The sequence below is a fragment of the Cervus canadensis genome, chromosome 30 (assembly GCF_019320065.1).
Source record: "Cervus canadensis isolate Bull #8, Minnesota chromosome 30, ASM1932006v1, whole genome shotgun sequence".
Lineage (NCBI taxonomy): Eukaryota > Metazoa > Chordata > Mammalia > Artiodactyla > Cervidae > Cervus > Cervus canadensis.
Window position 1 is genome coordinate 29,042,683 of NC_057415.1, and position 19,325 is coordinate 29,062,007.

At 43.2% G+C, this 19,325-nt stretch overlaps 1 protein-coding gene across 13 annotated transcripts in view; it reads left to right on the forward strand.

Moving 5' to 3' along the window:
• ZNF462 (zinc finger protein 462) overlaps positions 1-19,325 on the forward strand; it is a 153,254-nt gene that overhangs the window by 76,139 nt on the left and 57,790 nt on the right. For all 13 annotated transcript variants that reach the window (XM_043453782.1, XM_043453784.1, XM_043453792.1 and 10 more), the window contains one exon: positions 511-702. In XM_043453782.1, coding sequence (XP_043309717.1) covers positions 511-702 — 192 coding nt within the window. The remainder of the gene's footprint in view (positions 1-510; positions 703-19,325) is intronic.

The window sequence follows — 19,325 nt, forward strand, 5'->3', positions numbered from 1 at the left end:
GTCCAAAGAAAACCCCACATATAGGATGTGTGAAATCCAGGAGGCCTAGAGTCAGTCATCAAGGAAGTGAGTTACGAGGATGGCACAATAGTTTGCACCGAGGGACTTGGTGCTGGGAAAGCCACCCATCAACCCTTGGAATAAGAATGAAGTGTATTATTTTCTGTGGATGATGCAAAGGCTGAAATGAAAACGGACACAGTCATTTCTGTTACACAGACAGAGGGAGAGAGATGGGAAGACTTTCTGAGGGAGCTAGCTAGACATTTGATTTCAGGCTCTGCTGGGGAGTCCATTGTAGGCTCCTTCCCATAAACTGAGCATGGGGTGAAGAGGGACCAGGTCACTTGATGCTGGAGGGTTGGGGGGATGTTGTTGCCAAGGGGTTGGTCTGAGAGGGTCCTCAGAGCAGGCAGCTTGAGGCGTGCTCTATGAGTGAATGAACTCACCGCAGTTATTTCCTCCTGTCTCCCCTCCTCCTCCTCTGGCGCCCCCACTGTCTTCCTCCAGGTGAGCACGCCTACAAGTGTTCGTGGTGCTCCTTTTCCACCATGACAATCAGCCAGCTGAAGGAACACTCCCTCAAGGGCCACGGAAAAGCCCTGACCCTCCCCAGGCCGCGGATTGTCAGCCTCCTCTCCTCGCACGCCCACCACGCCTCCCAAAAAGCCACCCCGGCCGAAGAAGTGGAAGATTCCAATGGTAAAACCGGGCTTCGACGCGGGCATCCACCATCGGGGCGGGGGTGGACGGGGATTAACAGCCAGGCCTTCTTTTTAGAAGAAAATCGTATATGAAAACCTGATGGTTCAGGTGAAGGAAGAAACGTGAAAAGGTTGGAACAGTATAGACGTTGGAGGTGGAGGGCGAAGTGAACTCGGTGAGCATCTCTCTGGTTCCGAGACAAGACGTGTCTACACGTATGTGTGTGCAGCTTGTGGAAAGCGCGTGTGTGCTGGGTTCGTGTTGAGTTCTTCCGCGGTGGCTGAGCGCAGGACCGTGAGGAATACTGGGCGTGTTCCTTCGTTTACTTATTGGTATTATTTATTGGTATGTATGCTGTGAAGTGTTTGGGGGTACCAGATGTATACATTAACACAATTCAGAGCGGGGATGGAAAGGGTGAATGGTGGGGATGTGTCATTTCGGAGTCACCTTGTGATTTTTTTTTATTTTTTATGGCTGAAGACTGATGAGGAAGCATCAGTTGAAGGGAGGGAGTAACTGCCCCCTTTCGGAGCTTCAGGCTACATCCGGGAAGCCCTGGAGGGAGTCTCCTCATGGGCCGTGTAATCAAAGGTGTACGCCAGAGAGAATGAGAGCGAGATGGCCGGTGTGGGAGAGCCCAGCAAAGCATGGTTGGTTTTGATCAACCCAAGAAACGGAATGGTGTTAATTGCTCACCTCAGATGACTGCAGAGTCACAGGCTTAGGAGAGGAAGAAGTCTGTAGAGTCTTGCTGAGGTGGGAGAGCTAGGAGCTGCTCTCTTCCCTGACCTGGTGTTGAATGCCTTCTTCAGCATCTCTGGTAACCGGTTATCTACCGCCAGCCTGAAACCTTCCCAGGTCAGGGAACGGACTGTTTCCCAAGCAAGGTCTGTCGTTACGTCCTTGGTAGGAGCTTAGTGGGCTGGCAAGAAAGTTCATGGGCTCTTGGGAACAAAGGCTTGGCTTTGAGTCTTACTTCTCTCAATGCCAGTTGTGTTTTCCTGGGCAATCTTAGCTTCCTACGCTCAAAGGTCAAATTGGATGATGATACCTACCCCTTGATGGCCTTGAGAGATTAATGAGAAAAGATATACATTTAATAAGTGGTCATTTTATGCAGCAGTTTACATCCTTGGATTGCAGTTTTGGTCTTTGAGGCCGAAGCATGAATTTGGGCTTGTATTTAATGTAAGGGTTTAAAAAGATAGACTTCTTAGGTTACCTGAAGATCTGACAGCCCCAGCATGCCCACGTGGTCTGACGCTCTGATTAGCAAAAGAGTAAGTGATGAACCTTCATTCACAAGGTCTGAGCAGAGAAAGCTGGGAGGAAAAGGAAAGGTAAGTCCTGGGACTAAAAGTTCCCTTTGTTGAGTTGCAGAATTTAGTGGCCTTTTCTTTGCCAATCAGTAAACACCAGGTTAAACATAGTAGCTCCTTGCTGGTATTCCTATCTTGAAGGACTTCTGTTTAACAGTGAAGGCTTGTTATTACGATGGTGGCTCGTAATGAAGTGAGCACACTTACCTCTTCTGCTGATGTGTGGCAGTTTAGCCTGTGTTGTTTGTTGTTGTTGTTTTCCAGGAAAACTTAGAGTCTCAAAGCTAAGGGCGGCGGGCTTGGGAGATAGGGGCGGGGAACACATGTGAAACACTACAGAAAATGTCCCCTTTGCACCTTGAGCTTCTGTTCCTTGGGAGATATTGGTATATTGCAACAAAGGGAAAAACAGAATTTTATGTACATTGTAAGGTCTTCACATGATAACAAGCATTCACATGATTGTTAATGAGTTGCTTTTATCTGAAATGGAAGCTACGTTTATGGAGCCATTTGGGTGAAATGGGGCTTCCCTGGTGACTCAGGTGGTAAAGAATCTGTCTGTAATGCGGGAGATCTGGGTTCGATCCATGGGTTGAGAAGATGCCCTGAAAAAAGGAAAAGCTACCCACTCCAGTATTCTTGCCTGGAGAATTCCATGGACTTTGGAGCCTGGTGGGCTACAATCCATGGCATCACAAAGAGTCAGACATGACTAAGCAACTAGTACTTTCACACTTGGGTGAAATAGATCTGTCCAAGCACCATTCCTAGCAAAGGCCTTTCCTGGCACATTTGTCTTCATGTTTTACCTTCTTTTCTCTTTGTCCTCCTCCCTTGGAAGGTGGGTCTTAGTCCCCAGCACATGGACATCCTGCAGACCACTCAGTGCATGGCTCACCTTCCTCTGTGAGCGTGCTGGCTAAGTCACTTCAGTCGTGTCTGACTCTTTGTGACCCTACGGACTGTAGCCCACCAGGCTCCTTTGTCCATTGGATTCTTCAGGCAAGAGTACTGGAATGGGTTGCCAGGCCTCCTCAGGGGATCTTCCCGACTCAGGGATCACACCCGTGTCTCATTATGTTTCCTGCCTTGGCAGGCTGGTTCTTTACCACTAGTGCCACCTGGGAAGCCCTACCTTCCTCTACATAGGCTAAAAAAGAGTCAAGTTCAGTCAACTTTCTGAGCCTGTACTCTCTGCCAGGAGCTGTGTGATGCACAGAAGAATCATAAATTAATACAGTGCCATTCTGACTGCCCAGTTCAGAATCAAATGTTTAGAAGATGTTATCAGCATGGTCTTGAACTAACCGCAGCTCTTAGCCTGAAGCCTCAACTTTTTCAGGGGTGATTTCTGATTCTTGGAAGCTAGACAAGGTTAGGACCTTGGGAGAAGGTTGGTTGCAGAAATATGATGAAATGATGTTGGCTAACTCTCTGTGTAACACAGGTAGTCTATTAGCTACAGGGATATAAGTTGCAGTATTTAAAAGTGTTTTTCTCTTTCTACAGAAGAAAGGATAATGAATGTGAACACTCTGGGTGGCCACTCTAGTGAGGCTTACACAGAACTCATTGGATCTGTGCTGATTTCAATGTATGTAAATAATCTGGATCAGTGGGTCAGGAGTGATTGTTTAAGTGGGATGAACCTAAAGGTTTAAGGTGGGGTAAACAGAAAAAAGGTTTCAAATGGGCTTTTCTCATTAATGGATAATATGGAAAGAAAAATTAACAGTTTGTCCATTCAATCAATATTTTCTTGAATCCTTTCTATGTAGGTGTTGTGTGATTCAAAATGCCCAAGAATGATAGAAGAGGTTGAAAATGGACAGGCTATTTGCTGGGGAACCGATTGGTGGATTCCTAGAAATGGTTACATCTGGGGGACAAAAAAACAGCTGTGGGGCTAGACAGTAGCCTGTAAATCACGCCTTGAATGGTGTTTGAAACTCGCATGTGAAATCCAACTGCACATTTTAATAGGGAGAAGCTGCGGGGCCGCTGGCTCTCAGTTAAGGTTTCCCACACTGCAGATGCCAGGTCGCTCTGAACACAAGAACCAAAAATGTGTTGCAGGCCTGGGGGGAGTAGAGATCCATAAAACCAGGGAAATCACCAGTGTGTCCTTGGCTTTCTGATCCTCTAGTGAGACATGTGAATAAAACGACTTGACATGCTCACTGCTGTTTGCAGTGGTCAAATGTTTGCAGTCTTGAGAGTGAGCCAGTCTTTTCCAGCAGAAGGAAACTGGCTGAACAAGAAGGTTCTTCCTAAGCTGCTTTGCCTCCCAATCCAGAGAGGAGCCCTACAAGGGAGAGAAGGAAGCCCTCCAAGAGAGCGAGGGAAGCCAAGAAGGCAGACGGGAGAAGATGGGGTATGGGAGAGGGGGGCTGATTTCATTCCCACTGCCTGGCCACACACTTGCTCTGGACATAAACAGAACTCTTAGACTCTGGGATGTCAGTCTTGACATGTCTCACCAGCATGTGGTCTCTCTGTGTTCTCCATGATCTGTGGTTGGAAAGAAAAGCAGTGCTGATTCTGTGTGTAAGATAATGGGAAATGACACATAATTGCTATTCTAAACAATGCATTAAGTTGAAATCATAAGGTTGTCAACAAGAGGAAGTGTTCTGCTGTGTTTGTGTTTACTGGGTTCCTTCTGCCATATAAAATAGAGGACTGGGTTGTATCAGGCTTTTTCTTAGATTGCTTTCAGTACAGAAAAACACACATACCCGTATACATATAAAACAAGAGAGAAACTTAGAACGGTGTAGTTTCATGATGAGATTTGTTTAGGTCTGAGGAGTTCCCCGGGGCCTGGGTGGTGGATACATACTTTGAAATTCAGCTCTATCCTTTGTAAGAGGTCAGGCCAGTGGTGACATTCCATCGTTTTCTTCCGTTCAGTTTCTTTCTTCGCTCTGTCCAGTTATGCTGCACAGAATGGCCTGCTTTAGGAAGCAGCTACTGTGGTGCACTTGAAACAAAAATCAGACCCTAAGACCATGTACAAAATACATAAGGTATATGAGAATTAAGATAGTTTTTTAGCCTGTGCCCTAATGGCAACTTAGGGAAAACACCCAGAACTTTTGGCCATGAAAACCTCCTTGTAAGACAGATCTCCATATAGCCCACCCAACAAGAGATGTCTTTGCTAGTATGAATTGGTAGCAAACCATAAGGAGCTTCGTGATTTATTTATTTTTTAATTTTTTTTATAAAGTGAAGGGTTTTCTGTTACAATTTTTCAGTTGGCGTTTCGGTTGTAAACTCTAGAATGATATTTGATCAGCAGCATTTTTTATCAGGGCATCTCTCCTCAAAAAACCACAGGCACTTCTCATGTCGTATCAAAGTCCAAGTTGTCTGCACCGCATAACAAAGTTTACCACTTGGTCACACGTTCTCCATCCTGCATGTTCTCGCCAACAAATCCTTATGTTTGCAACCATCTCTGTACTAACTGCCCCCAGCACCTGAGGTCGTCATTTCCATTTCTGTGCATTCGAAGCAGCTCTGCTGGGAGCTTGGAAGAATTTCCTGTGTGCTTCCGTCTGCCAGTCTCTGACTTTAACTTCTGCTAAAGACTGACATTTACCAGCCATTGGATAGTCTGATTACTCATCCACTGATGATCTTCTTGGTGTTCATTTGTACCTGTGGATATGCTTTTGGTTCTCTCCGCTAATTTTCCAGTGGAAATAGTTAGGTAGATGATTATACTGACTTCTTTTAACTGGCTAACGATTTCTTGGAGGCATCATAGTTTGCAATTCAGTTAGTTGTACTGAGTCTCCTAACATGTCTGACAAACTCCACAGAACCAAGCTGTACAAGGGTAAGTTTATTTCATTTGCATTTAAGAGGCAAGTTCAAAAGATAAATGATCCAAAGATGTAACCGTAGGGATTGCTCTAACAGAAACTTTGACGCATCAGTCTGCCAAGAGGAAACAATCTTCCTTGACAAAGAGTATTTTCGACTTTGTTGTTGTTCACTGGATAACAAGACCTTCTGTAGAACTGGGAAACTGCACGTTGAGACAAGTTGTAAGCCTTTCCAGTCCTCAGGAGGAGACAGAAAGAGTGGTGGCACTGGGGACATTTACCAGCGTAGTCCCCTGGTAGCAGAGCCCCTTAGAGCAAGTACACATAATCATTTGACCCTGGAATGGAGTAGCTTTTTTTCTGTGTCTTTGTCCAAAAGCATACAGTGGTTGCAGTTAAATCCAATTCAGAGAAGCTATAGAGTGAAACTAACCAACAAAACTCATAGATTAGTGAAAAATTTTTATTCTCCTTAAAAATTTTGCCTGCCAGTCTTTTAACATAATATATGAGTTAGAGGAGGCTTGTTTTGCTTGATTTCTACAAGCTATAAATCAAGGATTTGGCAGACTTTTTCTGTAAAGGGCCAGATAGAAAATACTTTCAAGTTTGTGGGCCACAGAGTCTCTGTTAAAACCATTCAACAGTGCCATTGTAATGGGAAAGCAGCCATAGATAATATGCAAACAAATGGACATGGCTGTGTTCCAATAAAACTTTATATGCAAAGGCATGAGCATGGACATGGATTTGCCCTGTGTGCAGTTTGTCACTCACCCCTACAATGGTGAGTGGAAAAAATTATAGCAGAACCCATGAAATTAATCCCATCTTTAATAAATGCCATTATAGACCTTTATATTTAACATATAGGCTATTCCTAGAGGTCACTTAAAATATAACTTGACCTAAATACATTCTTTGTTTCATATATGATATGTAAGACATTAAGTAGAGCTTTAAAATATTAGTGTGTGAATTACACTTAAGCTTAAAAGAAAATCTTCTCTAAGAATTGTATTGAGTCTAGCGCCAAACCATCAATTCATTTAACCTTGACTGCAGCAATACTTGACACTTAAAAATTAAGATCTGAGATGCCTGCTTTTTGAAGAGAAGCTTTTCAGATTTCTAAATAGGTAAGACATAAAATTCAACCTTTAAGAGGATCCAATTAGTTGCTAGGGCATCAGAACCTTCCACACAGGTTCCAGTTGCAATCAGATTTCTCGTGGAGTGAAAGAAGGAAGAGGTGGTTTCTTTAAAAATGACAATAACGGAACAGAGACTCTCCAGTGAATAATTGTGAAGTACCAAGATTTACATCGTTTTTAGCACATGGGATACGAGACATAATTTTAATGGCTTGGCCATAATTTTTAATAGGTTCTGCTGGTCTCAAAATTATCTGGCCAGAGAACACTAACCTTCCATTTTTGACATCTGAATTTCTACATTAAAATGTGATCTCGAGTTTACTTTAATGCTTATTATGAAAAATGGCATTTATCCTATAAAGACCTAAGACATCTGTAAGTCCAGGCGTGCAGAGCGGTATAGGTGATTCTGCATCTTCCTTTTGACATCCAAAAGTCTTTGGTGGTTAAAGTATTAGACCTTGCCCCTGTCAGCAAATAGAAAGCCTCCAAAATTATCACTGCCCTAAAGTTGAATATCATGTGATAGACCCTTCCCAAGAAACCCACCTGCCTGAGATTTCTGTGACTTTTTGAATTAGCCACAGTTTCATGTGCCAAGGATGGAAAAAACATTTCAAATGAAAGCTTTCCATGTCCTGGGAACTCAGTCAACTTGCCCATCTCCCTCTTCCCATGCCAAGAAAAACATTTGTTCATCAGAAATACAAGCATATACTACCCAACTCATTCAGAGCTAGTTCCCAGCATCTCTAGAATTTGCTGCATAATTCCACAGCTTACTGTTGGTTGGAGATTACCTTAAGGTCCTCCAGAACCTCAGTGCAGGAAATATCTAAAAGGAAGAAAAATTAATTCTTTGGCAGAAAATACATTCAGTTGTTAGTCAAATCATCTTAAATTATTAATCTCAGTTCTTTTTTGAAAGAAAGAATTTTTCTTTGTCTTATCATTGCCCACTTCGATTTCTTTTCCCCCTGGAACCAGAGCTAAATGTTTTAGTGCAATTATATTGAATGTAAAATCCCTCAAACTCTTTTGAGACTTCTTGTGATTCATAGATCCTCTTCTCTCTTCCAAATTCTGTTCTGCGCTAGAGGATTTTACACAAGTATTGGATCTGGGAGGACGAGTATGTGTGAGCCATGATTCAAGCAGTAGAAATCCTGGGACAGCTTTGCTGGAACAGAGGGTATGTCCTGACCAAGATGGGCATGTGAAAAAGAATGGTTTCTCAGAGCTGAGATGAGAAGATGCCAGAAATAACCTTTTCCAAACAACTATTATTTATCTTCTAAACTATGTGAGTTTTGATTATATGGCCCAGCATGTCCAAATGATGCACATGTTTTTTCATTCATTCATAATCCTAAATAATAATATCCAATAGAAAAATCCCAGTGATGGTACTTAGAAATAGTGAGATAAAGAATGGCCAAAATGATGGAAGAGGTTCAGGTGTGAACAATTCTGCTTGCCTTTTACTGAAGTCAGTCCCTTGCTGTTTTTGCCCAGGAAGGGCCATGTTCCTGCCAGAGGGCTCTTCTACTTTGTAACTAGTTTCAGAGTCATCAGGCTCAACCCAAAGCAGGTGTTTGGCTAAGAGGGCAGGGCCCAGCTAAGGTATTATTTACCTGTTCACTGCTCTTGGAGAAGTCATTCCAGGGCGAGGCTCTCCAGCTCCTTAGGAACAAAGAATATTCTTACATGCCTTGTGTAAGCCACCCTCCTTATGTCATCTTTTGTGTTCGTGTTCTGTAAGCCCTCCAGCAAAGCTCCGTGATCACCACAATGAGCAAGGCGGGACCTTCCTTCTAAACCTTCTCTGTAGTCCTTGATTTTTAGCACTGCTGGTTTTCCACTTCCCCCCGCCCCCCCCCCCCCCAACTAGTTTTAAAGTCAACCCTTCTGGTTTTTTATAAGGATTCTGCCTGTCACTTTGTTTTGAAGTGATAAAATTATTACAATTTTTATTCTGCTGATTGCCTTAAATTTGCCATCAGATTTAATATGTCTAATGAGTCAGAGGTACAAATTATTAGCCTTATTTTAGAGAGATGGAAACTGAGACCTTGAGGGCTGAAATGATGAGTCCCAAAGTCACAAAACCCATATGTGGTGGACCTTGTCTGAATCCAAAGCTCATGCCCTTAACCTTTGTGCCACTTTATCAAAGACTTGCAGCAGAAACACGTAGCTGTAAATGAGCCAGAGTGATGAAGACACAACCTCTTCTTATGTGTCTGGGGGAGCTGGAAGTTTCCAAAGGAAGGTGAGGCCAAATTTTATTGTTAGAGCCTAAGTTAATAGAGACACAGAGGTAAGTTAAAAGAGCAGAATATAATGAATGAGATATTCTGCTTGCAGATTTTATTGACTGTAGCCACGGAGAAGAGGAGGAATTGATAAGTCCTGGAGAGCCTCTTGACAGACGTGGGGGCTCAGGCTGGGCCTTGAAGGGCGAGTAGGAATTTTACAGCCGAATGGAAGTCCATTCTGGTAGGAGGAGTATCAGAAAGCAAGCAAACTTACAAAAGGGGGTCCTGGGACAGCCAGGAGATCAGTCTGGCTAGAGTAGGGGTTTGTAGGGAAGTTGTTGGGTGGATAATTGGCAAGGTGATGAGAGGTAGAACCAAACTGTAAGGGAAGAGGCCTTTGAATTGTTAAGGGACAGGCTAACCAAGGAAGACCAGCGTCAAGGTCCTTGTCCCCTTCGAAAGTGGAAGGTACTTTTAAACTATGGGTGCATCATGCTGATACCTGTAGGTGTCTTCAAAAATGAGTGTGCATTAAAACTAGGCAGTTTTTCCCTTTTTAAGTCAAGTTATCCCTTTTTAAGATGCCTACATAGATTCTTTTCCTTCTGATTACAAGAGTAATACCTACTAGATTAAAGAACAGCCTTATGGCAATGTATAACATGAGACGTGAGGGTCACCAATAATGCTAGACTCTCTGCACTCGAAAGAGTCTAATAACAGTCTGCTGTAGAATCACTTAGACATAGGTTCTTTGCATATACAAACACGCTCTGTTTTGTTATTTTAATTCTTTTCAAAACTGATACCACAGTATACAAACTACTTTTATTTATGTTTTTGTCTTTACTTGAAAGATTCACAATTTGACTCACTGTAGTTTTAAAATGTGAGCAGCCATATCTCAAAACAAACCAACAAAAATGATTCCCCTTCAGATAATAAATCCTGAGTACCTAAAGGCTTCAAGTATTTTCCCATGTATGTGATATGTGTGTTTAACACGGGAGTCTCAGAATTACATAAAGCCTCTGAGGTTTAGCCAATCAGAACTTCATTCATCTAGTTTAAGTTTCACTCATCTTCTAAAAAATTATTTAAGTCTCTTTTCCTACTGCCTAAGACTTAATACATTTGAAATATTGGCAAATGATCCATAAGTTAAATGACAATATCAAGATTACAGACTGTCTAGACCGTTCAGAGTAATGAGCTGAAAATGAGATTCTGTTAGGATATAAATATAAAACATGTTGGGTAGCTTCTGACCTTTGTATTCAGTTCCATTATGAGACTTGCCAGATATTCTTATAATTGTCAGTTATCATATCTGTCTCCCCAGCTAAGCTGTGTGCTCTCTGAGGTCAAGGACTATTTCAGAGTCTTAGCACTTGGCAGGCCATTTAATAAGAATTTCTTGATTTGAATTAGCGCAGCTAAAAGGAGAATGGACGAAACAAGAGTTTATGTGTGAAAAAGCCTGGGAATTTCAGTGACTTGGAGCTCACCTGCGTCACATGATGTTTGGAAAAATCCAGTGGTATTGGGCTGCGTGAGTATCGTGATGCTGCGTCTCACTTGGTTTCCTTGGGCACACTCCTCTCCTCTGGTTAACTAGCTTTGTGCCCACCCCCCATAATGGCAGCCTCATCTGCCTTTCAGTTCTCTGCAGCCAAAGTCACTAATCCCTTTCCTTCCAGCAGCCAAGAGGGAGAGTAAGTGCAATCCTTACATTCTGCTACCTGTTCAGAACATTTTTACTTCCTTCACTTTTCGATGTCTTCTCTCACCTTATTTCCTTATCTTCGGGAATGTTCCTTCATCTTCCTCAGTGAACTCAGCTCCAGGATCACAACCTGCCTTTATATCCTAGCTATGACCATCGCGCTTTGGAATTTCAATATAATAGACTCAAAGATATGGCCCAGTGAATATTTGGCCTCTTCAGATAGGGAGATTCACCTCCTTCCCGCCTGTATTCCACCACCCTTCACCTGTGGCTGGACTCACCATGAACACTCTGCCTCCAGCATCCCAGACTCTTACATTCTCTCTGGCCGCTACCCATCCCTTGTCTGCCCAACCCAGACCCTAGGCTTAGCCATTTCAAAAGGACTTTGTCCTGTATCCTTGTGGCTCGACCTCCTTTGTTCTTGTCTGGCTTCCAACCTGTCAGATCCCAACCCTGAATAACCCTCTCACTCCTGTTCTTCCTCTGATTTCTGCCAGTCCTCATGGCTCTCATCTCACACTTTCCAAATCAGTTTTCAGGGTTATCTTTGTTAACCACAAATCTGGCTTACCTTTTTTTAAATTGAAGTATAGTTGATTTACAACTATACTGTACAGCAAATTGACTCACATACACATATATATACATTCTTTTTTAATGTTCTTTTTATTATGGTTTATCACAAGATAGTGAATCTAGTTCCCTGCGCTATGCAATATGACCTTGTTTATTCATTCTGTGTATCATAGTTTACACCCACTAACCCCAGCCTCCCACTGCATCCCTCCCCCCCCAACCCTCTTCCCCTTGGCAACCATAGGTTTGTTCTCTATGTTTGTGAGTCTGTTTTGTAAATAAGTTCATTTGTGTCCTATCTTAGATTTCACATATAAGTGATATCATGCAGTATTTGTTTTTCTCTTTCTGACTGAGTATGGTAATTTACAGTTGCATCCATGTTGCTGCAAATGGCATTTTTCCATTCTTCTTTATGACTGGTAATCCGTTCAGTTCAGGTGCTCAGCTGTGTCCGACTCTTTGTGACCCCATGGACTGCAGCATGCCAGGCCTCCCTGTCCATCAACAACTCCCAGAGTTTATCCAAACTCATGTCCATTGAGTCAGCAATGCCATCCAACCATCTCATCCTCTGTTATCCCCTTCTCCTCCTGCCTTCAATCTTTCCCAGCATCAGGGTCTTTTCAAATGAGTCAGTTCTTTGCATCAGGTGGCCAAAGTATTGAAGTTTCAGCTTCAACATAAGTCCTTCCAGTGAACACTCAGGACTAATCTTTAGGATGGACTGGTTGGATCTCCTTGCTGTCCAAGGGACTCTCAAGAGTCTTCTCCAACACCACAGTTCAAAAGCATCAATTCTTTGGCGCTCAGCTTTCTTTATAGTCCAACACTCACATCCATACATGACTACTGGAAAAACCATAGCCTTGACTAGATGGACCTTTGTTGGCAAAGTAATGTTTCTGGCTTTTTAATATGCTGTCTAGGTTGGTCATAACTTCCAAGGGGTAAGCGTCTTTTAATTTCATGGCTGCAGTCACCATCTGTAGTGATTTTGGAGCCCCCCAAAATAAAATCAGCCACTGTTTCCACTGTTTCCCCTTCTATTTGCCATGAAGTGATGGGACTGGATGCCATGGTCTTAGTTTTCTGAATGTTGAGCTTGAAGTCAACTTTTTCACTCTCCTCTTTCACTTTCATCAAGAGGCTCTTTAGTTCTTCCCTTTCTGCCATAAGGGTGGTGTCATCTGAATATCTGAGGTTGTTGATATTTCTCCCAGCAATCTTGATTCCAACTTGTGCTTCCTCCAGCCTGGCATTTCACATGATGTACTCTGCATATAAGTTAAATATACAGGTGACAATATACAGCCTTGACGTTCTCCTTTTCCTACTTGGAACCAGTCTGTTCCACTGTTGTATGTACCATGTCCTTTATTCATCTGTTGATGGACATTTAGGTTGCTTCCATGTCTTGGCTGTTGTAAATAGAGCTGCTTTGAATGTAGGGGTGCATGTATCTTTTTGAGTTATCGTTTTACTTTTAAAAATGTTTGAGATTTATTCCTGTATAACATCAGTTTACTTGTAAGTTTTTCAAAGTACTTTACTTGAATGAAAGAGACAGCCAGGTAGTCACAACCAAGGTGACAGAAGTTGCAAGTAGCTGCACCCTTTACCTTGCCTGCCCCAAAGTGAACAGGAATAAATGGAGTGAGCAGCTAGAGAGTAGCTGTGGTATCACACATTTTTACATTGTGCTTGTGAGTTTTGATTTTCCTGTTACTCTGATTTAATAGTATTTTTAAATGTTGCCCATGGGTATGTTTTTAATTAGGAATACAGAGAAAGAAAGATGGAGAAATCCACATCTAACTTGCATGCAAGCAAAAATAATGCTACCAACATGTCTATTAGAAGGAACAGTTGTGATAACTCAATTAAAGGCACATAGTAAAGTGTAAGTAAGCTTCCAAACTGAGGCTTCCCAGGTGGCTCAGTGGTAGAGAATCCGCCTGCCAATGCAGGAGACACAGGTTTGATCCCTGGGTTGGGAAGATCCCCTGGAGGAGGAAATAGCAGCCTGCACCGGTGTTTTTGTCTGGAGAATCCCAAGGATAGAGAAGCCTGGTGGGCTACAGTCCATGGGGACACAGAGTCAGACACAGGTTAGTGCTGGGCATGCACACAAGCTTCCCAACTAATACATTAAAATCGGTAAGTTCTGTATATTGTTAACAATAAAGTAAGGCCAGTTTTGCTAATATGTCTATAGTATACTCTTGCATCTTGGTTATGTTATCTACACAATGAAAGACTTGGGGGAAAACTCCCTAAAAAATTAAGTTCCATGTTAAAATACAAAATGGAGGGACTTCTTGGCAGACCAGTGGTTTAGACTCCATGCTTCCACTGCAGGGGGAATAGGTCCTGTCTCTTGATGCAGAACTATGATCCTGCATGCTGTGTGGTGTGGCTAAACATAAATAAAATGTAGGCTTGAAAGATTTATTTTTTCCAGTTTTGTTTTTTCCCCCAGTGGTTTCACTCTTATGTGCCTCTATCCCTGTAGCTTAACAAGTAGGTTTATAGTCCTTTTCACTACATTTCTCCCTCTTCTAACTTTCTGGGATATTATCTAAATCACAGTATCCCTAGGGAAGAATGTTGGGTACATAGATATCTACCCATTGTATGTGGCCAGGGCAGAAAAGAGTGTTTGAGAACTACAGGAGGAAGGGATGGTGGCTCTGTGTTAAGTCAAGGGGAGGTTTAATATTTTATTTACTTATTTACCATTTTCTAAATGGAGAGAAGGCAACAACAGTGTGTGAGAAAGCAGCTTTCCTAATATACTGAATAAATTGGTGGTTTTTATACTAATCATCATCACTCAGTAAGGGGAGTGATGGTGACATAAAGCCATGGAAAGTTAAGCGATGCTGAGACCAGCTCCATCCACAGCTCCAACTCTCCGTGCGGACCAGGTGGAGCATCTCTCGTCTGGCCTCTGGGCTTCCTATATCAGGAAGGGGTAAAAGGTGATTGAAAGCAACATGTCGGCAGCATGTGAGACAGGAGAGATCCTGCTCTAGGGAGTCTGGTAGCTGTGGCCCCCGCCTTGGGCACCCCCACTCAGGGGAAGCATCCAAGGGTTCCACTGAACCTCTTCAACAACTCAGAAGGATTTTTTGTCCGGGGTAATTTTGGAGTCACGCTGCAGTGCCGGTGTGGAGCACAACTCATCCTGTGTGTCGCTAAGTGCATTTTGATTGCGTCGATGCCGGGAGGACCTATTTTGACCCAACTGGAGCTCTTGAAAATGAGGGGCAAATGGTGTTTTCAAAGCCAGTTCTCCATATAGATCATCTCTCTGTAATAACCTGTATGGGGTTGTTGGACCCCTGAGTTTAAAGTCCAAATCCAAAAGTACCACTGGAGTTGGAGGGAGGGATCACCCAACATGTGCAGCCTGGGGCGGGGGCCTGACTGCCTCCGTCTCACGTGTGTGGCTGAGATAAATCACTGACCTTCTCTTATTTCTTATACATAAGATAATGATGCCTATTTGATGGGGTTATTTTGTGGCTCAAATGAGATAACATATGAAAATGCTTTCACATTCTAAATTACCATAGAAATCTTAGACACTATTAAAGTAGCATAGTAGAAATAAATTCCTTGTCAATTTATGATCATTTGTCAGCAACCAGGGATTAATGAGGGTTTTGTTTTTTTTTTAATAGCAAAGGAAAAAAAACTTTCACATCTTGCCTTGGAAGCTGAATGAAATCTCTTAACATCATGAACTGTTTCTTGGGAGTTTAAAATAATTCAGAGTTTGGAAAGTGGTGCTTAAACGAGAGTCCTGTTGATTTGAAGTTTTTGAACTTTGGGGTTTAACTGAAACCAGCCACACAAGAACCTCTTTAGCACTTGATGTCCTAATAGGTAGATGTAATGCATTGAGAAGACCCTAAGTTAGACATTATTATTATTATTATTGGCATTAATATATATTTTTTAAGTTAATGATGACTATCCTTTATTACATGTCTATTAAATACTTTATGAACATTGGTTTAATCCACACAGCATTTCCATTAAACAGGAACTTCCATAACCACCTCTTTGCTGTTTTTGGAAGGAGGAAAATCATCTTAAGCATGGTCCCAGTTTCTACCTGGCGGGGTTGGGGTAAGGGTTGGGGTCAGCCTGACTCCACAGCTGTCCCTAACCTCAGTTCTCAGATGTGTTATTTTTCCCTGGGGGACTAAAAAGAGGAGCCCCTTGAGCACCAGGAAAAGTGCTGGGACTGTTTTACATACTAAAACCATTCTTGGATAAGACCTTCTGCAGTTTTATTCCCGCAGTTGCAATCTTAGCCTCCAAATCTCTTGAAAGAACCAATTACTCCCAACTTAGTCTTCCTCTCCATGCCTTCTTTTCTCGAACGACTAGAATCTGTGCCTTCAGCATTTTATTGAAGCCACTCATGAAGTGACCTCCTGCTGGCTGGCTCCCGAGACTGGCCCTCTGGGAAAGAGTCATTCTTCCCTTGTTTACACCCGCTAACCCCGCCCCCTCCCCCATCCTCCCCTGGCCTCTCCGGAATCCCTTGCCATGTGACTTTGGCCCTAACTCGTTAATGAAATGGCTTTTACAAGGATGGGCAGCAACTTCAGACAAACAAGTCCCCAGCCTCTGCCCCTGCCTCATCCTTCTTTTTTTGTCCGTGGCATTTAGAACTGCTGACCTTCCTCCCCGGGAGACTCCTCCCAGGGTTTGGGTCCTCCTGTATGTTTCAGGCTCTCCACTGGCCTCTCTGATGATACTGTTTCTTTCCCCTGTTTACGTCGACAGCTGCCATCACGTGGACCCCGGTCTGGTCCTCAGCCCTTTCGTCTGCTCTCTCCCTCTTCACAGACACTTGTGATCGAATCTCACTTCTCTGAGGATGCCACTAAAATCTCTGCATCCAGCCATCATCAGGTTAAGCCCCAGACTGTCTTTTTCTATCCGCTCCTCACTTTATCCACTTGGATGTCTCACTCAGCCTCTGGGAATTCATGAGCTTCCTCCCAAACCTGTCCCTCTGCCAGGGCTCTTGGCACCCAGCTAGAATCTACTGCATCTCCTTGGACCCACCTCCCGTCTGTTGGCTAGTCAGTCCTGTAGTTCCATCTCCTTACCCTCTCTCACACCCACCCCCTCCCTCCTGTCCCCATCTCTTACCTAAGCCATTAGCATAGCCACCTAACCAACAGACACCTCTCTTCAATCTACTTTTAGCGAGGATCAGATCAATCGTATCCTTCTCCTATGCAAGATTCTCCAACAGCTCTACCTGGCCTATCAAAAAAAAAAAATTCCCATTCAACATTCTCCATGCTCATCTCCCAGCTGCCCGGCCCTCCGCTTCCACAAGTCCAGACCCTGCTTGTCCTTCAAAGCCAGGTGCATGTACCTTTCACGGTGTTTCCTACGATGCCTGACATGAGTCTGCTCTCCCTCCTGTGAAACCCCTCGGGGCTGTGGCCACCCTCTCCTGCAGACAGGTGGTCCGTTCTGCCACCTCCATGACAGCACAGGAAAGGGAGCTCATCAGGAGCACCATTTGTGTCCTACCCATCTTTCTATTCGAAGCATGCAATATATTCTAAACCTCGCTTTCTAGAGTAGAGGTCCTATACTCACAAGGTGAAAGTTAGTTGTGTCCTGTAAATAGTCATGACAGTAGTTTAAAGTGGTAAGTCAAGATCTGGATTTTTTTTATGACACCCGAGACACCGAGGTCTTCTGGCCTCTCCGCTCACAATAGATAGCAATGCCCATGGGTGTTGGCCCTGTTCTTTGAGTATGCACTCATTTTCATGTGTTTCAGTAATCTTCCCTGACAACTGGAGAGCTCTTGAAATGTGAGCTCTTGATGTTCTTGGTATCTGTCAAATACCTAACATATAGTAGATACAATACTTGTTATGATGAAACAAACCATTTATAAAATGCTAATGAACCCAGAAGAATATTAAATCACTTTGTGTACTGTGTGCTAAGGCGATCAGTCATGTCCGACTCTTTGCAACTCTATGGACTGTGGCCCACCAGGCTCCTCTGTCCATGGGATTCTCCAGGCAAGAATACTGGAGTGGGTTGCCATGCCCTTCTCCAGGGAATCTTCCTGACCCAGGGATTGAACCTGAGTCTCTTACGTCTCCTTCACTGGCAGGCCTGCTCTTTACCACTAGTGCCTGTGAAGCCCATTGAAACACTTTACAAAATAGTATTTTGTCCATTGAGTTGGGTCTGAATGAGTCCTTGGGTTGACAGCTGGGTGCTAAAATTAAGGAGCAAAATACAGATATAGAAACATTTTGGATGTTCCTGAGGCACTGTATTTGAAAAACAGACCACAAGATCTTGGCTGATGTTCACACATTTTTGATGTTTGCCAACATGTGGACACACCGCTTGGTTTCCTGTGCTTCCTTATTATTTTCTTACAGGTGAAGGGTTGTTAGAGAGCAGAAAAGGTAGCCTACTCGATTTCCAGTTTTCCTTCCCATAGGTAGGGCCATAATCTATTCCAGATGTAAATGTAATGTGTTCAGTAGAAACAGTAGGAACTGAATTTCAAATGAACAATTCCAAGCTGCTAGTAAAATCCAGAGGGGAAAAGTTACCACATTGGTGTTTTCTACTTGAGTTTTCTGCTGGAAAACACCATGGAGTTATAGGCAGCTTCATCAATAAGGAACATGCTGTTGGTTGGTTTTCCCTCCCAGTGGGAATGCATTTATTCCTAGCTGCTTTCCCCATCTGAGAGATGGGGCAGGACTCTGGGTGCAATTTATAGACACAGAAAAGGTGAAAAAAACCGAAGCCTTTATCTCACCTGGTTCCTGCTTCAAACCCTCCAGTGGCTGGCTGCTCTGCCTTCAGAACAGATTCTGAGCTCGGCATGGAAAGCCAGTATTTGGACCCCGTTTCTCTCAGAGTCACTCTCATCCCTTCTCTCTGCCGTGTCCCTCACTGCAGCCGTTCTGAATGCCTTGTCTGCATGGGGTCCTGCTCTCACGCTCCAGGCCTTGCTAGCCCTTCCTGGAATGTCCTTCTCCATTTACTTTCTCCTGACCTCCTCTTTATTTCATTCACTTGGCTAATTCGCACTCATCCTTGAAAACTTGAATCTTGTCTTCTCCAGAAGCCTTCCTAACCCTTCCTATATGACTGAGGGCCTCCTCGCTGCTCACGTCTTTGAGCGCTCTTTAGTGTCAGAGCTGATCATACTCTTGTTGTATTAATAAAGGTCTGACTTTCCACCACCTTAGACCATCCACGTGTTTTTCCCAATTTATTTTATTGAAGTCCAGTTGATTTGCAGTGTTATATTAATTTCTGCTGTACAGTAAAGTGATCCAGTTATACATATATGTACATTCTTTCTCATATTTTCCATTATAGTTTATCACAAGATAAGTATAATTCCCTGTGCCATACAGTAGGACCTTGTTGTTTCCCCATTCTATGTGTAATAGTTTGCATTTGCTAATCCCACACCCTGACTCCATCCCTCTCCCTGCGTCCTTGGCAACCACAAGTCCATTCTCTATTTCATAGATAAGTTCATTTGTATTGTATTTTAGATTCCACATATAAGGACTACCTGCTTCTTGAAGGCAGAGGCCATCATTTTATTTTGAGTTCCCAGAGGGTGGCAGATTGCCTTGCACATGTAGGCAGGGAAGGAAATGAGCTATTTAAATGAATGACTGTAGTCTTGAGCATTGATG